This window comes from Nelusetta ayraudi, unplaced genomic scaffold (assembly GCF_046127955.1).
Source record: "Nelusetta ayraudi isolate G7.1 ecotype Tasmania unplaced genomic scaffold, CSIRO-AGI_Nayr_v1 ptg000013l, whole genome shotgun sequence".
NCBI classification, from domain to species: domain Eukaryota; kingdom Metazoa; phylum Chordata; class Actinopteri; order Tetraodontiformes; family Monacanthidae; genus Nelusetta; species Nelusetta ayraudi.
Window position 1 is genome coordinate 4,506,123 of NW_027466063.1, and position 21,378 is coordinate 4,527,500.

Consider the following 21,378-nt stretch of genomic DNA (forward strand, 5'->3'; position numbering starts at 1 on the left):
GGGTTTGTCATTATAAAACTTGAGTCGTAACTACACGTAATTGCAGCCTCCGTAATAATAATTACCAAAGAAGCGTAAACTGTGTGCGAGCGAGCGAGCGAGCGTCCATTATTGGCCCTGTGTAACAGTGTCTTCTCCCTGCCAGTAAAGACTAACAGCGACGACTGCTCTGCGAGCGCTCGCTCTAATCAAGTTGTCAGTCAGCAGAGAGGAGCGTGTCGGCACACACGCACTCGCACACACACACACGCATGCTATCAAACAGGATTCTGACTGATCCCTAATCTGAAATTATCCACCGTGTGCCTGCATATCTTTATTCCATCAGAGCCGCATCCGCTCGCGTCGCAAAACTGGCACGCTGCAAAAACTGGCTGTTCGCTCAGAGGAGGAGAAGAAGGGGGGGGGGGAGCCATTGGGAGGAAGGAAGGGAGGGGGGAGGAGGGGGCGACACTCCCCCCGCCCTCCCACACCCGCACACGCACACACCCCACACACACCCCACACCCACCCGCCGTCTTTTTTCATTCTACAATCAGGCTGACTTGTTGACGCGTCCTCCTTTGTCCTGTCGCCCCGGATGACATCAGCGGTGACATGATTATAGCTAATGGCTGTCGCCGTGACTGGCTGGCCCTGCGACGCTATATTTAGACCTCGCACTTCGTCGCCGCCGATTTTAAAAGGGCCGACTTTTAGGTTTGACCCATCACCCGCAGCTCAGAATAAGTTTGACCTCCTCCTCGTCCTCGTCCTCCTCCTCCAATCACCTCGTCAAGATCGACCGGTGGGAGGTGCGCACAAAACACACACACACACACACACACACATCAGCACTGGGTCGTATACTTTGTGGATGACGGCCAGCGGTGACAGCGACAGAAAAAAAATGATGACGTCTGAGGTTCCGCAGATGATGATGATGATGATGATGATGATGATGATAATGACAGGGGGGAGGGGCGCTGGTGGTGGTGGTGGGGGGGGGGGGTGAAAGCTGAAGACGTGATTAGAGCAATGACAGCGCCGCCGGTGAAAGTGGAGGTAATGATGATGAAGGAGGGCAGGAGTCAGCCGGTGTCAGCGCTTCGCTGCGAGGACTAACCTGCTCTGACTCACCGCCGCCCCTCCCCCCTCTCCCTCACCCCTCCCCCACACCTCTCTCCTCTCCTCCCCTCTCTCTCCTCAGCCTCAAACTGGAGTGCGACAAGTTGGCCAGCGAGAAGTCGGAGATGCAGCGCCATTACATCATGGTGAGTGAAGCCCGGCTGCGTGGCGGAATACAAACGAGGGCAAAATGTGCGAGCCCCGGCCCTCTGAGTCAGAGCTGAAATGTCGTTTTTAAAACCATCGGAATCTTTTCAAAATAAAACTGAATTGCCATCTGACTCGGGCTGCAACTCACGATTATTTCTGTTGTTTTTCGATTATCAGAGGTATATTCAGTCGCAACTTAAAGGTTGTATGTGATGTTTATCACAGTTAAATACCTTAAACAGATTTCTTTCTGAGGCGATTGCGCCGCAGCCGCACGCCAACGCTCGTCGACAGGCAGAGTCAGGCGACGTAGAGTGCAAATTTCACTGTGCGCCATCCCACACGTGACCAAGTAAAGGTGGAAACAAACTGGCTGCCATGTCATCAAAGCCAAGCACTTTTGTCAGGTTGTCTGACTGTCGCTGCGTTTACAGTTTACATTGAACAACGGCGAGGTCTAAAGTCCGTCTGGTAGTTTGAAAGCTACGAAGCCCAGCTAGTTGTTGTTTTATATTTCACCCGTTTTATTTTTGTGTGTCCACGCACACACGCACACACACGCGCGCACAGAGGGGTTCTGCTCCACCTCAGACTTAATCTCATTGTAGCTGGCTGTGGCTGGTGTATCCGTCTGATGTTTTGCCTATAATTGATCCTCTGACTGCCTTTAATCTCATCTAATCTGTGCCGTCGCACTGCCTCGCCAACATGCACGCAAAGACACGACACGCACGCACGCACACACATAAAATGAAGGGAGAAAATAAGTCTTGCTCTTGTTAACATATATCCTCTCTGGCACGGAAATAACTCAAAATAATTCACAATAATTATTTGCATCCACTACAAAGAGCTGCATTTGGTGCTAACGGGCCTTTCGACTTTTTTTTTTGTTTTTTTTTACTTTGATGTTGGGGTCAATTTAGAGCAGGAGGTCTTGTGGCCTGCTGGCTGTTGTTTACATCACGACATAAAGGACAGAGGGTTCAAGGCCTGCTCGCTGTTTTTCAAGCCCCTCAGAGCTTTGTTTTTTTTCCTCTAAAGCTGGAGGCGTGGCTTTTTAAAATAAAAAACAAAGAGCATTAAAAAGCGTATAAATTTCCAGCTGAAGTCCGCGTTGCTGAAGCCGTCATCAGCGGCGAAATGTTGCCGTCTGGCTGCAGCGCGCACGCAAGCGTTCGATGCAGATGCGCATGCTTTCAATTGCATTTCTACTCCGACAGAAGCGCAGCCAGCTCTCAAACGCACACACAAACACACACACACACACACCTAATAGCATATCAGGTTGCCCCACTCCCCCTGCCCGTGGCAGCACCTCAATTTCCCCAGCGCTGTAATTACTTTAGGGAGCTTCCGCGTGGGCCCAAGCAGCTACAGAAGTGTGTGTGTGTGTGCGTGTGTGTGTGCGTGTGTGTGTGCGTGTGCGTGTGCGTGTGCGTGTGTGTGTGCGTGTGTGTGTGCGTGTGTGCGTGCGTGCGTGCGTGTGTGCGTGCGTGTGTGCGCGCATGTGTGTGCGCGCATGTGTGTGTGTGTGCGTGCGCGATCTTTGTGCTGTTTGTTTTCCAGCGACAGAGCCAGTCCCCCTGCAGACAGAGTGGGTGATTAACAGGGTTGATGCCAGAGGGTGGCCCTCTCATTAACACTGAGCACACACACACACACACACACACACACACACACAGTGGCAGCAGCGTTGTTCCTCATTCTCCAGTTTCCTTTTCCTGTTTGTGTTCCTGCATCTTCTTGTCACATTACATTATAATACAATACATACGCATTGAAAATATTACCATACATTGTTTGGTCTCTTGTCGATGTGTCATTACACGGCCTGCAGATGGTTGAGGACAGCGAGTTGAAGGGTTGATTTGACCCCCTGAGTAAAACTGCCTATCTTCATCTCATTGAGGCTTTCTTGTTATTTCTTGCGCTGGTTATTATTACCTTATTAAACGCTTATTAAACCATTTTTGTCCTGAAATATTTTCTTCCTTCTTCCAGTATTACGAGATGTCCTACGGGCTCAACATTGAGATGCACAAACAGGTACGTCTGCATCTAATCCTTGTTTATTAAATGGACGACTTTATGTAAAGAGAGAGAGTCAATTTGCATTGCTTGGATAACAACAAAAACCACTGCAGAGAAGTGTTTTCCTGTCGGATGGATTTGTTGCTCCAATTTCACCTTGTGTACGTTTTGAAGTGCCGCCTTCCAAAAAATGAAAGTCTTCCATCGTTGCGTTTGAGGAAACCTTTTGGAACTGCGCCATTTGAGAAGAATGTGAGGCGCAGTAGGTTTTTTTTTAACACCATTTACCTACCTGCTCTCTGCACAACTGAATTTCACCCTGAGAGCAGAACGATTTTTTCTACCTTTAAAATACATCAAACACCAAACAAAAGGTTGTTTTTTTTATAAGAAAAAAAAAAAATCCCCTTCAATTTCTGCTCACAGACTGAAACAATTTACACGCAGTGATTGGACAACGTCTCCGGTTCCACCCGTTTCTCCCACCGTCGTTCTTGGTTCCACCTGCTTGTTGTTCACATTGGGGACGGCCGGGGAAGGGGGGAGGGGTTAATTTTCACGGCTGTCTAAACCTTGAAAGAGTTCTAGCCGCCAGTCACGGAGCATATTTCATTAAAAAGAGAGAGAGAGAAGAGGGGGGACCTTGAACGTCCAAAAAAAGAAAAAAAAACTCCTTGCACATTGTTATTCTGTTTATGCAGGCACAGCTGCGCGTTGCCAAACCGGCGGTCCCTGGCCGCGCACCTGCAGCTCACTGATTGGCAGGTGTGAATTGCAGAGATAATCTCCCGTCACTTTGGGAGGCTTCGCAGACATTTGAGTGATGTCACCTGGGGTCTGTGTAAATACAGGCGCCCAGGGGTCACTTAGTCTGGTGCCAAATAACTTTTTTTATTTTTTTTTTTACTACCCTCTGGTTCCTTTACGCCAGGGATGGGCAAACTACGACCCGCCCAACTTGAGGAAATGCTATTAATAGTCAGTCAGTCATAAAATAGCTGTATTTCATCAATTTCTTCAGTGTTTGAAGAGTCATTTCAATAAAGAGCCAATCACCATGGAGGCTTCAAAGGCACATTTCTATAGACATTAAAGCACATGTTTTCTACATATCCTATGATATATTTTTTCCCTCCTATGAGGTGGGTCACCAAAACACTCCATCCTTCTGCTCCTGCTGCAGCCCATTGTGTCAGTCAAGAAGTTTGCCCAGCCCTTGTTGAACCCAATAATGTAATAACGGTCAATTACATAATAAAAGTCCTGAATCGATAACATAATAACTTTTGGTCATAATAAAGATTAATTTTTTCATGACCAAAATGTGTGGTCATTACATTTGAGAATACATCATCCTCAAAGAGGCACAGTTTTACAGGTCTACATGTAATATATGAGTGATTGCCAGTGTTTTGGCACTTGAATGGCAAAAGGAACTGATTGCAATGCTGAACATGGTGATGGTATATTATTACATTATTGGGTTAGTTAATGCAAAATATTTGCCAAAAAAAAATATATATCTTTCTTTCTTCTTTCTTTCTCTGGCTTCGTTCTTCATTAGCGTGAAAAAAAGCCTAAGGTCCTGGTGGCGATTGCTTCTGCGTGGTTCCAGTTAACGTGTTGGCAAATGACCATAGGGCTCTGCCACGGTTGCATCCCAGATAGGTGCAGGCAGATAGGTGGAATTCTGTGGCCATTTTGAAAAACACAAACAACCTTCAGTGTTGCCTGGCAGGGCGAAGGGGGTGCGAGGCTGATAGCCACACTTCAATGTGCGTGTGTGTGTGTGTGTGTGTGTGTGTGTGTGTGCCGCCACCACTGATGCTGTGGGAGTAATTTATGCTCAGCCTGGAGGTGGGAGAGAGCGATGGGTCTCCGAAGGGCCGGCTCTTATCGGTGACCTCGTCTGCCTCTGCCCCGTTTCCTCGCCAGCACGAGCACGTGCGCACGCACACACAGAAGGAAAAAAAAAAAAGAAAACATGCGCGCGCGCACACACAAACACGCAGTGTCTCATGATTGACGGCAAACACCGACAGCAATATAGGGAGAGCCGAGCATGCATTGACAAATGGGCCCGCGCACAGACAGAAGTGGCAGCTTCCATGATTTAAAGACCCCTGACAACACACACACACACACACACACACACACACTGCTGAGGCAGGAAGCTCGAGACAGGCGCAGTGCAGTGTGTGTGTGTGTGTGTGTGTGTGTGTGTGTGTGTGTGTGTGTGTGTGTGTGTGTGTGTGTGTGTGTGTGTGTGTGTGCTGCAGCTCTTCATGCACATTATTTTTTTACCCTTCCAGAAATGAAACACACAATTGTGTGTGTGAGAGATTTTTTTCTTCTTCTTTTTCTTCTCGTTTCATGATGCTTGCATGTGGGTGTGTGTGACATTTTATGTTAAGACACATTTTCTCACTGACGCATTGAAAAAAAGGGGAAAAAAAAAACGTCTTGGCGTTATTGGCATGTCTGTCTTTTCTGTGTGTGTGTGTGTGTGTGTGTGTGTGTGTGTGTGTGTGTGTGCACGTCTTTTGTCCGTGCATATCAGTGTGTGCGTGTCCATGCACAGCAGCAGCAAGTTTTCTCTCTTTGTGTGTGTGTGTGTGTGTGTGTGTGTGTGTGTGTGTGTGTGTGTGTGTGTGTGTGTGTGTGTGTGTGTGTGTGTGTGTGTGTGTGTGTGTGTGGAGGGGATGTGTGGAGACGAGTGCAGAGCAGCATTCATGTCGAGGCCTATTGTGTTCAGCCAAAGCTCCCTCCCTCTCACCCCTCCCCCTCCTCCTCCTTCTCCACCCCCGAACACTTCTGTCTCTATTTCCCCTCTTCCCTTCTCTCTCACTCTCTCATTCAATTGCCCCCTCTTGATCACTCTGTCCAGCACTCAATTAAAAAATATCTCTCACTCCCTCTCTCTCTCTCTCCCCATCCCTCCCTCTCCCTCAAACTCGTCCCTCCTCCTCTCCCGTGTCGGAGAGGAGGAGGGACGAGTTTGAGACGGTGCTGCGACGTATCCGTGCCGCACCAGATGGAACATTTCCTACGTCCTTGTGATTTATTGCGCACATCCATCCGGTGACGAACCCGCAGAAACACTCGACGGCTTCCTGTCGACGGGAGCCGCAGTGTTTAACTTTGGATTTTGCCCAGTAGGCTGAGAGCAGCTCGCTGGCCACTTTATTAGGCACCTGCTGCTAGCAGGGTTAGCGTGGAGGTTTCTGTCTGTACTAAACTGGTACACACGTTTCCATCGTTTCCCTCTTCCTGTTTCCTCACCATGTTGTTGCCCTTCTGAGTGTCTTGGGAAAAACGCCCCCCGCGTCTCAGTTGTGTTGATTCAACGCTTTACAAATCCATTGTTTAAGCACAGAGTCGGTGCTGAATTAAAGTGTCTTCACCAGCCATTGAGGCTTGTTTGAACTGTGTAGTTCATCAGCTCGTTGTGACATTGTTGCATTGATAGTTTCTTGTCAATTGCGCAGCCAGGTGATGAAATAAGTGATAATTCAATCCAAAGAGTCGCAGACTGGACTCTTCCTCCGCAATGAATAATCTTGTTCAGCCTCAAACTTGCAAAGAAGGGCTTGTGGATGGATGGTGTTCTGTTCTGTCCTCCGCAGGAAGTCGCTAATCTGAACAGTTAATCTTGCTCGGGGACAAAACAAGGGCACTCTGGGGAAGGCTGGGAAATGTCTTGAACACATTTGTGCTTTTATTTTCATTCGCATCAACAGCTTAAAATGTCCCAACGAGGAAGAGCGCTCGTATTTTATCTTGCAAACACCGGCGGGGTGGATTCTCTCCTCTTGTCGTTCGCCCTCGCTGTTTTCTACCTTTGCTTTTTAAGTTCTTTTATCCGCAGAGAGAGAGAGAGAGAGAGAGAGAGAGAGAGAGAGAGACTAGTTAGCACCGAGCAAGTTCCGCAGAGACATTTTAGATAATATGTCAGCCAGTGTGTGTGTGTGTCAGACGGCGTGCAGATAAGAGCGAGGCGCTTGATGGTGAAGCTGCGCTCTGCATGCACAATGACTGTTAGGAGGCCTCCTCTCCTCCCCTCATCGCGCCGCATATTACGCTCTAACACAATTACTGCTGCTTTGCATATCTCAGTCGGATTGGATGATTACCAGCCAAATGTAATAATAGATCTGCGTGTGTGCGCGCGCCCGCATGTGTGTAAGTGCGGGCTCATGTGTCCAAGATTTCCGAGCAGTGTTTAGCATTCGCAGATTAATAAATGAGGCAAAGTGTGATCGCCCTGGTGTGTGTGTGTGTGTGTGTGTGTGTGTGTGTGTGTGTGTGTGTGTGTGTGTGTGTGTGTGTGTGTGTGTGTGTGTGTGTGTGTGTGTGTGTGTTCGGTTGATGAGGAGTTCACACCAGCTGTTTCCCATCCTGCCGTCCGTGTGCGTGTACGCTTCCAATCCCAGCGGTTTCAGGAACTCTCATTTTTCACCAAAAGCCAACATTCTATCCATTAGCGAGTGTTTCCCGTTTCCAGCGACGCCGCTGTGGTTTATTATCTTAGTTCACGCCGACGCCGACGACACCCTGGGAGCTTCACACCCCTCGCAGCTGCACCGTAGGAGCGGCCGTCAAGCCGAGCCGATGGACGGTGCGATTGTAACCGGAGCCGTTCGCGGCCCGAGTCTGACCGTCCGTCGGTCAGTCCGACCCATCGGGGCTTCGCGTGCTGGAAGCTAAAGATGCTAACGATGCTAAAGAAACACAAGTGTTCATCCAAGGTGGAGTGTCTCAATCACGAGCCGGCGTTGACGCTAAATGAGGCCGTCGATGATCATGTTCATCAAGCAGCGTGTCTACACACACATGCATGCTGGCACACGTGCACACACACACACGCACAGACACACAGTTCCTTAGTCAAGGTCATATCATGCAACAGGCTAAATGAAAACAGCTGTGTGGGCGAACTGTGTGTGTGTGTGTGTGTGTGTGTGTGTGTGTGTGTGTGTGTGTGTGTGTGTGTGTGTGTGTGTGTGTGTGTGTGTGTGTGTGTGTGTGTGTGTGTGTGTGTGTGTGTGTGTGTTCAAGGCTTTAAAAACACACCAGTGGGCAGCTCTGTTGCCCTGGGTGACCTGCTGCTGCTGCTGCTGCAGAATGTTTGGAAGCTCCTCGCCGAGCCATCCGTCCGTCCATCACCAGAGTCTTCAGACATGACCTCGACCTGGAGGTGGAGGTGGAGCCGGAGCCGGAGCCGGAGCCGGTGCCGGTGCCTCCTCACAGTCTGTTCAAATTGCGAAGCTGCCAAGAAACCTGCTTGCTTTTCCACAGGCTGAGCCACATTATTGCGCCACTGTAAGATGACGCCGCTTTCCAAACACACTCCAGTCGCCTGTGTGTCACAACAACAGTGGCGGACTGTGTGTGTGTTTTCACTTGCTGGGCACGACGGGAGGAAAAACAAAACAGGCACTGCGCCTTTTGTGAATTATTGAACTTTTTTATTTTTTTCTGATTTATTCATTTGTTTGTTTTCAGCTTGTTGTTATTTTTACAGTCACGTCGTGCTACGACATTGGAGCGCTGGGTGTGTTTGTCTTTGTTTGGGAACTCACTGCTGGCGAGAAAGTGCTTCGTTATTCTGGTGGAGCAAAGACGAGTTTCCACCCTGGAGGAAAAAAATGAAATGGCTCTTTGTCTGTGGAAACAGGAGAAATGCTTAGTTTAGCTTATTAGAGCACCCGTCATTTTTTCTATACGATGACATTGGGCCAGGAATAGTTCTGAAATATTATTTATATTTCATCATCACACTATCAGTAGTTGTCAGTCAGAATGATTTAGTAGCACTGTGTCACTTAAAGACACTGAGGTGACGGGTTGTGTTTTTCACTAATATGAATAATCTCCTCCTCTTCTTCAGGCTGAGATCGTGAAAAGATTGAACGGGATCTGTGCCCAGGTCCTCCCCTACCTGTCGCAGGAGGTAAGCACACACACACACACACACACACTGAGTGACACAAAGACGTGGCTCACCCTCCGCCCCACCGCTCGATTCCTCACTTCCTGCCATGAGATCACCCTCATTCCTGCCTCATTACCCCCCATCCCGCCCTGACCCCTCCCCCCTCCCTCCCTCCCCCCTGCTCCTCCCCCATCCACCTCCCGTCGTCATTCATCATCGCCCGACTCCTCCTCGCCCCCATCCTCCTCACTCCGCACACACACACACACACACACACACACACACGCACACACACACACACACACAGAGTCCTGTGTCATTTCCAATCAGTCCTCCCAGCTTTCCCTCTCCTTCCTTTTTAGACCCCCTCCTCCTCCTCCTCACGCTCCTCCCCCTCCCCCCACTCCCTTCTGTCCCATTGTCTCTCCTCCTTCTACTCCTCCTCCTTCTACTCCTCCTCCTTCCCTTTCTACTCCTCCTCCTCCTCCTACTCCATCTCCTCCCCCTCTGCACACCCCTCCTTCCCATTGTCCCTCCTCCTCCTCCATTCCAGTCTTTATTTTGTGTGTGTGTGTGTGTGTGTGTGTGTGTGTGTGTCGGCGTAATAAATGGTTGTGTGATTCAGATAAGCCGCGCTCTTATCAGCCCACCGGGGCGTTGACCTCCACCCATTACAGCACACTGGCTGACCATCCATTCAAGTCTCCAGCGTGTGTGTGTGTGTGTGTGTGTGTGTGTGTGTGTGTGTGTGTGTGTGCGTGTGCGTGCGAGAGGCTTGTCCAGGCTCTGTTGGGACCCCTGATATTGATCTGACCCCCCCCCCCCCCCCGAACTGCCCCTCCCCCCTCCCCCACCCACATGTTTCTGTCTTGCTCTTATTGTCTCTCTCACTCCCACTCCCCTCTCTCACACCCCCCCCCCTCACCCTCCCCAGCACCAGCAGCAGGTCCTGGCCGCCATCGAGAGGGCCAAGCAGGTCACCCCCCCGGAGATGAACTCCATCATAAGGGTACGATGTTCCGCCGCTCACCCGGGTTCCCCATGGCCCAGAGATAGGGGGTGGGGGGGGGTCCGAGGGCATTATTGATTGTCATCATTAAATTCCCTCGAATTCCCTCCATTGATTACTTTTATTGTTTGTCCAAAACAAGACGGAACAAGATAGAGAAATTGATTTTTAGCACCGTTTGGCTCCGTGTGATCAGCCTCACTGGTTTCACTCGCCCCCTAAACCTGACGCTGCAGCCAATCCCAGCAGTTTAAGAATGAGCCCGCAGCCGCCATCCCTATTAATCTGAGGGGCCGTTTACACGGAGACAGATTTTTTTGGAAACCGCACTCGAAAAAAACTACATTTACACGAAGCCACATTCAAAATAATTCCCGTTTACACGGAGACGCTGGAAACGACTGAAAATGATGTAGTACCTATGCCAGGCCTGGTGTGGCGCCGCAGGTTTACTCCCTGAAGGCGGAAGAAGAAGAAGAACACCTCAGGTTGCAGGGCATGTGACATCAGCGTTTCCAAAAAAAGATTGGTTTCCGCGTTTACACAAATCCGGACAAGGCGGCGTTTTTCAAAAAAAACCAAAATCCACCCTGAAAGTGCAGTTTCGATCTGTGCGGTTTCACTGAAAACGCCGGCTTCGTGTGAACGCAAGGCCGAACTGCAGAAATATTTGTGCGTTTTCACAGAAACCCGTATTCATTCGTCAGTGCACTCAGTGTCCTCGCTGCTTCAGCGCAGGATGCGCTCGCTTCATTTGTCTTTCCGCCCGTGAAACAATCAAAAAGAGTGCGCGTGATGCGTCTGAGCCGGCGTGAGGTTGAAGGTGCGGCAGGATTGGCTGAGAACTCTGAACCTCGGCCCCTCCCTCACTCCGCGGCCGGCGTTTCTCTAGTTCCGCCGCTCACTTCACCTTCTTTTTGACGCCGCAGAGGCTAATGGCCTCGGCAGAACCTTGAGATACTCGCTGAACTCGTCTTTCTCCATCCGTCACTTTGGTCTGACGCCGGTGCTCGGTATCTCACTCCGACTGCTGCTCACTCGCGATTTATTTGCACCGAGAGTTACTGGAAGCGGCCGAGCTCTTCTGCGCAGACATCAGTCAGCTCGCTCACAACATCGGCCCTGCTGACGGGTCGCCCGGGCGTTGCTGCTGCCGCAACCTGTTTTCTCCTCGCGCTTTTTTCCAGTCCCGCATGTCTAGCAAAATCTGCAAAAAACAAAGCTCAATTTGAAAAAAAAGAAAACTTTATTTCAGGATGAAGGCAAAGAGGGCAGTCGAAATTAGAAAAAGGTCCTAACGAAAGTCTTTTCCAAATAGGAAAAATCCTCTTTTTGCAAAAAAAAAAAAAAACCCCAAAGAAAAGAGACTCACTCAGGCTTGCTGATCCAAGGGAGAGTCTGGAGGCTGAAACAGGAACAGGCAGGATTGGCAACAGATAAGTTAGTCGGGAGCAGCGTGCCGATGTGGCGTCCACGACAGAGGAACAATCTGGCAAGAAGGAGCAGGACGGCTAAAATAAACAGCCTGGCCAGGTCAACAGGTGTGAGGAACTGGTGCTAATTGGTGATGCCTTCAAGGAAGAGCGGACGATTCGGTGCAGGGCCCCATAAGGAACTGTCATGGTTCCTTATGGGGCCCTCAAAAAACTGGCCGCGCCTGCGGAGTTTTCCCGAGTCTAAGACGCTTGTGCTTCTTGTCCTTCCGTACAGCAGCAGCTCCAGGCTCACCAGCTGTCCCAGCTCCAGGGCCTGGCCCTGCCCATGACCCCTCTGCCGCTGGGCCTGAGCCAGCCCAGCCTCCCCGCCGTCACCACCTCCTCGGGCCTCTTCTCGCTCTCCTCGCTGCTGGCCTCGCAGGCCCAGCTGGCCAAGGAGGAGAAGGGCTCTCGCGACGGCGCCGACAGCCACCGCGAGGAGGACGGGGACAAGTCCGACTAGACGCCACCGCCGCCGCCGCCGCTTTCAGCTCTCGCTTTCTCTCAGAGACCCTGAGCACCTCCCTCCACCCACTCCACCCCCACCACTCCACCCCTCACCCAGACCTCAGCCCCATTTGGCCTGCAGCCTCTCTCTCTCTCTCTCTCTCTCTCTGATTTCACCTAACGTTGGCTTCGGTCCCGTCGTCACCGCAGCTCCAGCTACCCACCCCCCTCCCCCACCACCACCACCACCACCACTGGGAGAGCTTATTCACACCTGCCTCTTGACAAACTGCAGTAGTTCCAGTCTCTTTGTGTGGCTGCCATTATGGTTTCTTTCTCTTTGTTTGCGGCTTTTTTTATACATATATTTCATTGAATTGTGTCTTTCTTTCGTTCCTGCCTGCCTCCCCCTCCCCCTCCTTCCCAACCACTCCTTCTAGCCTCTTGTCTCTCTGCTGCCGCTCGCTGGCATGTTCAAAACCAGCTTAAAAAAACAAAAATAAAAAAAAAATGTTGAAGACCTGCCAGACGGACGCCCAGCGCTCCCGTCGCATGTGACTCACTCCGAGTCTGGGCTCGGTTTCTCCGTCGTCGTGAAGCATTTTGGATCAAACGCTGGCAAAAGACCTCCCCCCTTACCCCCCGACGGAGCGGCGCTGCGTCCCATCCAGGAACTGCTTCTCCTGCATGTTTATGTCGACAAACTAGAGGTTGTCGTGTGTAACCCCTGGGGAAAAAGCAAGCCAATCGAAAGAGAGCTTGGACCACAGCTGTCGCTGGACCCGCAGCAGCTTCGACTGAAAGGCGACGCCTGAAGTCAAAGGGAGACACCCGATCCCTCCCACCTCCCACCGCCTTTTAATCTACCTTTCATTGCGCGTTGACGGACAGAGGGGTGCGCGTGCATGCAGTGTGCTAGACAGGACAGAAGGGGGCAGAGTGGGTCTGAGATGGATGCCGGACCAAGGTCGGTTCCTGGCTTCTGTCAGCGTCCAGAAGCAGCGGGGGTCCATTTAGAGGAAGGTCGCCGCGGTCGCACTCTGCTTTTTAAAATCTCCCCTCTGTCACTTTCTCCTCATCTTGTATGTTTCAATGGACTCCATGCACACGGCGTCGTCCAGGCCTGTGACATATCACACATCAGCGGCGCACGGCTACGCTGATGAGTCACACACACACACACACACACACACTCACGACGCTCCGAGTGGAAAATCTCCCCGACCCTGAGAGATTAAATCAAAGCGAAGTCGCACAGACGAAGCACAAGCACCCAGCGGCCCTGCGCTCTGTTCCCAGCTGCTTCGCACGACCGCCTGCAGTCGTGAGACCCCTGTCAGGTGCAAAGGTTGTTGGTTCTGCAGAATCTCCTCAGACGACGAGGCAGCCGCTCACTCTGCCCCTGCCAGTTCAAAAGAAAACTGAGTTCCTGTTTTTTTTTGTTTTTTTTTGCGCTGGTTTGACAATAAGAAGCGAGTCAGTAACGGGGGAGTCGGATCACAGACGCCCAGGCCGCCCACAGGAATTCTCTGGGCTCCTCTCATTGGCCGATTCAAATTTGAAAGTGAAAGGGATAGAATTTCAAAAAGAGAGGACAAAGCCCCATGATTACTCCTCTTACGTATGGAGCAGCCAAATTAGCTTTTTTTTTACATTCTCCAACAGAAACGCTCTGTATACGATAGGAGCCTTTCCAAGATGTCGGCCTCCATTCTCTGCTCTCTCCACTAGAGGCACGCATGTGCAGAAACTGTCAGCTGCCTTTTGCCGGCAAACGTTGGCTACACCAGTCGGACAAACTCTGCCTTGATCTCAGATTGCACATCGTGAGCTGATTCTCCGATTTAAATCCCCCTGCTGGCAGTGTCTTGCAGCTACAAATCATTTTCAGCCTTTACATTTCTGCTTTTCTGCTATTTCTCACCCACATCCTTTGTAATTATTTTCGGAGAAGCGCAGACGATGAGATTCTTTTCACGCACCAAACCTTAATGCAACCTTCACCGACTGTGGCTGTACTGCAGCTAGCATGTCGAAGGTTGCGATGCATCCAGAGCACCGCGTGGTTCCGACCCGGCAGTGACGTCGTGCAGCTGTCGGAGCCGTTGAACCGCTTCTGCTCGCGCCTGCCTTCCTTCACGTTGGCGCTCGAGTCGGATCTTGACGAGCGCTCGGCCGAACCACTCACACAGACCAACCCTCCGCTCACGCGAGGAGGCTGCGAGAAAATAAGCTCTAACTTTTCATTTCGGCGGCGAAGGAAACAAAGGTTGATGATGATGTTGAAGCACATTTTAGCGTCGGTCGTTCTAAAAGCGAAACAAGCAAACCTAAGGACAAACTGTGATGGCGAGGGCGGCCATGGTTGTGTATTTATGTGAATAGCTGAGCGCGGCGTGTGTGTATAAACAGTTGTACAGTTCATTCATCGGGCAGCACGTGGAGAGAGTGAATGCATCGCAGTTTTTGCTGCAGCTTTGTGGTCCTGTGAACAACGCTCACGGCACATCTTCCTCCAGTCTGCTGCACAGCAGAGTGGAGACACACACACACACACACACACAAACGCACGCACGCACGCGCAGTGCATGACAGCACGAGAGCAGGAATTGATTTCTCTCTGGCGGAGACGTTTTTCTTTCGTTGCCCCCCCCCCTCCCCCCTTTCTGTCTGTTCAATGACGAATGTTTCGGCCCGAACTTTGCGTGATCGATGCACTTATTATTTTCCCCCCTGTTTTGTTTTGAAATATTAATCGATATTGAGTTCGAGGGGGGAAAATTGCAAAGTAGACATTCTAAACTGACAAATTGAAAATTCTATGTACTTGTTGAAGTAGATGGCGGTGCTCGGCCTCGTAGAGAGCTTTACGTGTACATAGGCGCATCCTGTCCTGACTGTCTGTCCTGGATGATGATGGTGATGATGATGATGATGATGATGATGATGATGAAGATCTGTGTGTGCTGTCGTGCTCCAGAAACTGACCGCAGGGGAGTGAGAAGGAGCTCTGCAGTACATTAACCTCTATGACCTTTGACCTTCTTCTTTTCTGCGTCTCCGTAACCCCTGTTGCCCTCCCCCCCTCCCCCCCACACGGCTTCTCCTCAACTTTTCGACCCTGTAGCGTGAAGCGTTGTCAGCGTTTTGAGCTTTGTAAAGGTCTTTTTTTTATTATTTGAAATACTTTTGTGCATAATGTAAAACTTGAAAGTGTGTACTTTGGGAACAAAAAAAAAACGAAAAAAAAAGTTTTGTGTCTGAAATCATAGCTTCATTGAAAAAAAAAAATGCAACTTTAAAAAAAAAGAAGTACAACAAACATTTACTATAAATAATATTCCATGTTCTGCAGTAAGGAAGGACTTCTGGTGCCTTACAAATAAAGTCAATCAAATTATAAAAAAAAAACGTTGCCTCTCATCCTTCTTTCCTCTTCTCTGACTGTGTGCACCTCGTTACTTGTGGTTACATGTTGTTACGCTGCACTTAGATGGTTACAAATCATTTCATGCACTTTAAAAACAGCTAATAACACGTGTCTCTGGCCTGCCGGTCAAACGAGGGTCACCCGTCCTTTACTTCTTTTGCTCACCACATAACCTGTGTGGAAACCGTACCTTTGTGATGTCACAAAGGGTTTAGTCAGACCACTTCAGTCTTTGGCCCTATTCGCAGCCTTGTTTTCATCTCCTTCGAAACACGTGCGGCGCTTTTCGCAGGAAGCTGCAACAAGAAAAGCTTGTTTTCTAGGAGGTTGTAAACAGAGGACTAAATGCCATTTTCTGTAAGTCTGCCTCAGTGACTCAGAGAGGCTGTTTTTACTTGAGTCTGAGGTGTAAACTAAGGTCTTTGTAGGTTTACATTTTTCACATACATCTTATGTGAATATCATTGGAGCTGAAATGTAAAAAAAAATCTCAACAAAAAGCTAACATTTATTATAGTTAAATCTCAGTCTTAGATTAGATTTTATTTTTTATTTTTTATTTTTTTTTAAATCAAAGGTAATGGTAATGTTTTCCCTCCTTCTTTTAATATGATGTAAACAAGATATTACATACACTGGTCATGAAAAACTTTATCAACTCAGATTCATTCCGAATGGAATATTCCCATCCTAGATTTGCTAACTGACCCAATCTGGGAGCCGACTTCGACCCCCCCCTGCCCTTCTGCAGTTCCCTGAGGCTCCACCAGGAGGTAGTGTTGGTTTACGTTCTCCGCGCTGAGCAGCGGGTTGGTGGGGGGAAGTCGGCAGGTAATTGCTCTGAGGTATTCTCAAATGTGCTCCAGTGTTTGTGTTCCACTTTGGGCTGCTCTGATGAGCTTGTATCTATGCAGCGCTGCATGTTCCCCAAATTGATGCGATGCCCGATCACAACCTGTTTGCCACCGTCGTCTCGGCTGCTCTGCCTATTAAGCCCTGCCACCTAACTTTGTTTATTGCTCTCGCGGCCCTTTCACCCTCCTGCTCCCCTACATATTGTTTTATTTTTCCCTGTGTGTGTGTGTGTGTGTGTGTGTGTGTGTGTGTGTGTGTGTGTGTGTGTGTAGCGACACATCCTTGTTTTTCCTCCCGCTTTTCCGAGCCGCATCTTAGCTTCTTAATCTCTTTGGAAACTTTCTCCATTCTGCTGTCGGCCTTCCTTGTTGTGTTGTGTGTGTGTGTGTGTGTGTGTGTGTGTGTGTGTGTGTGTGTGTGTGTGTGTGTGTGTGCGTGTGTGTGTGTTCACAAACAGGAGAAGAAAGTGAGAGGAAGGCTTGTGAAACCTCAGAGTTCCTGTGGTTCCAGCCCTCCTTCCTCTGTCTCTCACACTCGTTCTCTCCCTCCAGACAGCTCTGGATCTGACACTTGAATAAATATGAAAGAAGTGCCCTATTTTTTTTCTTTCCTCTTCCCCTCTTCTCTCCGTCTGAGGATTCGCGCGCACACACACACATACACACTCCTCACAAGACACAAAACCGAGGGGAGGGTTTTTATTCTCATCAGTCTTTTTCAGCGCGGCACATCAGAGCCTGTGGGGAAAAGATAAAGTGGCGCCGCGTCAGACTCAGGTTGTTTAATTAGCGGCGGCTTAAAGGACAGACTTAGTAATATGTATTTTTGTTGTTTGTAATGAATACAATGATTAGGCTATTCGTCTTCATTCACTTTGCTCGGGGACGATTAGAGTAAACATGAGGGCTGCAGCTGATCTTGAAGCAGGTCCTCGAACACCTTCCTGATGGCGATACCTCATTGTATTAAAGCCACATTGGGGGTGAAAAAAATGAAGAAGATCTTGTATAGTAAAACCAGAGAAAAGCCACCTTTGACTCTAATCACTGGAAGAATACATTACAGGGAGGTGGTTGATTGCTATCAAGCTTCGCTATTTTAATCTCCTGTTGCTGAAAACCTCAGATTGTTAATGAGGTGAACCACTCTGAGGTCGACCTGGAGCAATCTGGATCAGACTATCAGATACGTTTGTCACCAGGTCACATTTTTCCCACAGCAACTCAATTCAAACTCTGCCTATCTCTATGTCTTCTCTATGTCTCCATCATATGTCTTCATTTTTAAGAGACTGAGCCTGGCGTAAGACCCAATTGCAAAAATATATCATGGGATATGTCGAAAACATTTGCTTTAATAACTGAATTAATGAACTGAAAATGAACAAAAGCTTTACAACAAGATATGTGTCTTTGAAGCCCTACGGTGTTTAGCTCTTTATTGAAATGACTCCTAAAACACTGAAATAATGATAAAATACAGCTGTACTTATTATTAATACAGTTTCTTTAATTTCTTCGGGCCGTGTTAAAAAGCTTCACGGGCTGCATATGGCCCCCAGGCAATAGTTTACCCATACCTGTCCTGGAGTCATCAAAAAAGCAAAGCTGTGTTTGTCTCATCAAGACTCACAAACAGGAAGTGCGCAGTATGCATAATTTAATTCCAAACCACAGGGGTCCAGACTGGTGAAACAGGAGGAATGAACCCGCTAGGCTCTACAGCGCCACCTACAAAAACAGAGCAGTGGCCCAGATCCGTTTAAATATTTTCTGGGTATGCAAAGAAATATCATTTGTTTCTCTTCAGGGCCTCTGACTCAAACAGTGACGTCAAGGTTTCTTCTCATTAGATAGTTTCCCTCGGGTCACTGTCGCTTCAGGCTTGTTCTGGAGGGATCAGTCGGTTTCCTCTGTTTGATTTTTGCAAAGCACTTTGAGATCCAGACATAAGGTGGACTCCATATTAGACCATATTGCTTCTTTTGCTCCACTTTTGAGATATGCGTGTGCTAAAATGCACACCAATCATCAGTCACCTTGTTTTGGTCTCAACGTAGAAGGTCCAACAAAGCAGCAGTTTTAACAGGAAGCAAAATCCAGTTTTGCAGGAGGCTATAAACAGAGGGCTTACCACCCTGTTTTCCATTTCTGCTTCACTGGAGTCCAAGATTAAAGACAGAGAGAGGGAGAGAGAAAGGCTGTTTGCAATACATACAAGGTTTGTGGTGTAAACTGCAAATATTTGTGTTGCCAAAAAACCAAAGAAACTCACTTGAGAAAATACAAAAATAGTCACTGAGAAACAACCGCTTATAAAAAAAAAAAAGCCCTCAAATGCCAAGTTTTTGCCTCTGCCAGTCACTGTTTCCCAGCATGCACTGCACACCCCTCACCTGTAACCCCTGCTTTTCACTCGCGATTCCCCACCGTGTTGCTGCGCCAGCCCTGCGCTGCTCTATATGCTGCGGATATCCTCCTCTTTTATTACATCCCTTCCTCAGAGAGACCATGAACTGGAACATTGTTTAGACAATCAATACACATACAGAACCCTTTTTTGTTTCATTTTTTTTTTTAAAGGCCCACTGTGTACGATATGGTCGAGTCCAGCCGTAAGAGGGCCAAAGTCAGAAAATAAATAAATAAATGAATAATAAAGACCTGTTGATTTATCACGCATCGCCTTCCGCCTGTGGTCACGTCAGCTATTAAAAAATAAATTGCAACCAGATTGCGAAAGGCAGGAAGGGAGGCGAGCGATCCAATCACGGGCGCGCTTGTTTTCCCCGCCTCTCATTAGCATGCGCCCGCACGTGCGTCTCTGGTGACCGCCATTGTTTTGGATGGCACGCCCGCCCGCCCGCGCTAATAAACACGCAAATAAACACAAAACATTTCCGCTTGCAAACAAAAAAGAGCCGCCGGCTCGTTGTTTCTGTTTACCTGCGGGAGGCGACGGCGCGCTCAACCGCGGCTGAGTTACCCTGGTGAAGAAGAAGGAGAAGAAGAAGGAGAAGAAGGAGAAGAAGGAGAAGAGCTTGAAGGAAAAACAAGAAGCAAACAGACAGAAGCCTCAGTGGTGCGAGATGTTTGGGCTCCTCTGAACTCTCTGCACTGAGTCACCTCACGCTCTCTGACACACGAGGAGGAAGGAAGGAACAAAAGGGCAGCAATGACTTTTTGTTTCTGCTCCGCCGGCCATGAGACCCGAGAGGACGTCTTTATACAATTGTGTGTGTGTGTGTGTGTGTGTGTGTGTCTTATACATATATGTATTTATGCAAAATACATATATATGTATATTTACATATGAATTATAATGTATATACACAAAATGTGTATGTATGTACATATATATGTGTATGTATATATATATATATATATATATACATACACATACATATATATATATATGTGTGTGTGTATACATGTATACATATGCACATGTATATGTGCGTTATACACATATACATGTGTATACGTGGCACGTTATTAGTTTTCCTCAAAGCAATTTTTCCCAACGCGGTAATAAAAATAGGCCTGAAACCAAAGTAATTTTTTTTTTAGTTGAAATTGTTTTTGGCTGTAATCTGTTTTATTAGGGTTTTTAAAAAAAACAATTGAAAGAACTTTTTGTGAGGCGGTAACTCAGGTCCGTTAGGTCCTTTCCCGGTCACTGAATCCGACTGGAAAACAGAGAGTCTGTGCTTCCTGCTTCACTCCCCCGTGTCCGGAGATGATCTCTCTCTCTCTCTCTCTCTCTCTCTCTCTCTCTCTCTCTCTCTCTTGTCGTTCACAACTGGGCCTTAAAGAGGAGGCAGTGGTGCTCGTCCTGGGCTGAGCTGGAGACCAGGCCTGTGTGTCTGCGTGATGATGAGCAGAGAGAGAGAGAGAGAGAGAGAGAGAGAGAAGCGTCTTGATTAATCATGATTGACTCATTCAGAGCCCACTCGTCTTTTCCCCGCTCGCTCCCTCGCTCCTTTACGGCTTGATTACGGCGACGCGCTCTTTCCCCGAGCGCTCCCTCCCTCTCTCTGTCCCTCACTCCCTTTTGCTCCACATTCCCTCCCCCTCCCTCCTTTCCTCCCCCCTCTCTCCATCCTTCCTTCCCCTGCGCCTGTTTATTCATCCGTCCCCGGGAAAGGAGGCTGTCAATCTCCACCCCGCCCGCACATATACCTCCATCTATCTCTGCATCCATCCATCCATCTCCCCCATCCATCACTGTCACCCTCTCTCACCCCCTCCCCTCTCTCTCTCTCTCTCCATCTCAGTCACTCCTGCCACTTTGGGACTCCTCTCTGTATAAATGCTCTCTCTTTTTTTGCCTCAAAGCCTCCCTCTGTTTGTCTTTGCGGCAACTTTTCTTCTCCTTTCCCTCCTCTGCTCTGCGTTTGGAGATCTGTCGTTCTCTCTCTCTCTCTCTCTCTCTCTCTCTTACTCTCTCTCTCACCCCCTCTCTTGCTGTCTGTCTCTGTGTCTGTCTGTCTGTCCCTCCCTGTGACTCTCAGGCTCAGCTGGGGGAGCAGCCAGTGTTGACACAGCCCTGTCTAACACAGATGCTTCCAGAGATGCATCATGGGAAACCGTCTCCCGCCTTGCTTCTCTGATCTCGCCTTTCTAATTCACTTCCCGGCAAGCACAAGGAAAACAACATACGGTTGTGTGTGTGTGTGTGTGCACGTGCACGGGCACGTGCACGCCTCTTTCCTCCTGCTCTTCTTTGAGCAAAAGTCTGGGGTCGGTGGTTTTGTGAAAACGGCCTCAACATTTCTATGCTCCACAGCGCCATCAGTGGCCAAAGACACATCAGACGCTGATCTCATCCAAAGCGTTTTTTTTTCTTTCTTTTTTTTTTTTAATCCCACACAGTGATGTGAGACATCACAGCTCTGCCTGGCTCCCTTCTGCCTCTGATATTGACAGTTGTGAGA

At 48.8% G+C, this 21,378-nt stretch overlaps 1 protein-coding gene across 2 annotated transcripts in view; it reads left to right on the top strand.

Moving 5' to 3' along the window:
* The window catches only part of tle5 (TLE family member 5, transcriptional modulator), a 35,321-nt gene extending 19,767 nt beyond the window's left edge, over positions 1-15,554 (top strand). Inside the window, exons 3-7 of one of the 2 annotated variants that reach the window (XM_076022986.1) lie at positions 1,190-1,253; positions 3,262-3,306; positions 9,182-9,244; positions 10,161-10,235; positions 11,946-15,554. In XM_076022986.1, coding sequence (XP_075879101.1) covers positions 1,190-1,253; positions 3,262-3,306; positions 9,182-9,244; positions 10,161-10,235; positions 11,946-12,173 — 475 coding nt within the window. In that variant the 3' untranslated portion in view covers positions 12,174-15,554. The remainder of the gene's footprint in view (positions 1-1,189; positions 1,254-3,261; positions 3,307-9,181; positions 9,245-10,160; positions 10,236-11,945) is intronic. The other variant, XM_076022987.1, reaches the window with a different exon arrangement.
* The last annotated feature ends 5,824 nt before the right edge of the window (positions 15,555-21,378 follow it).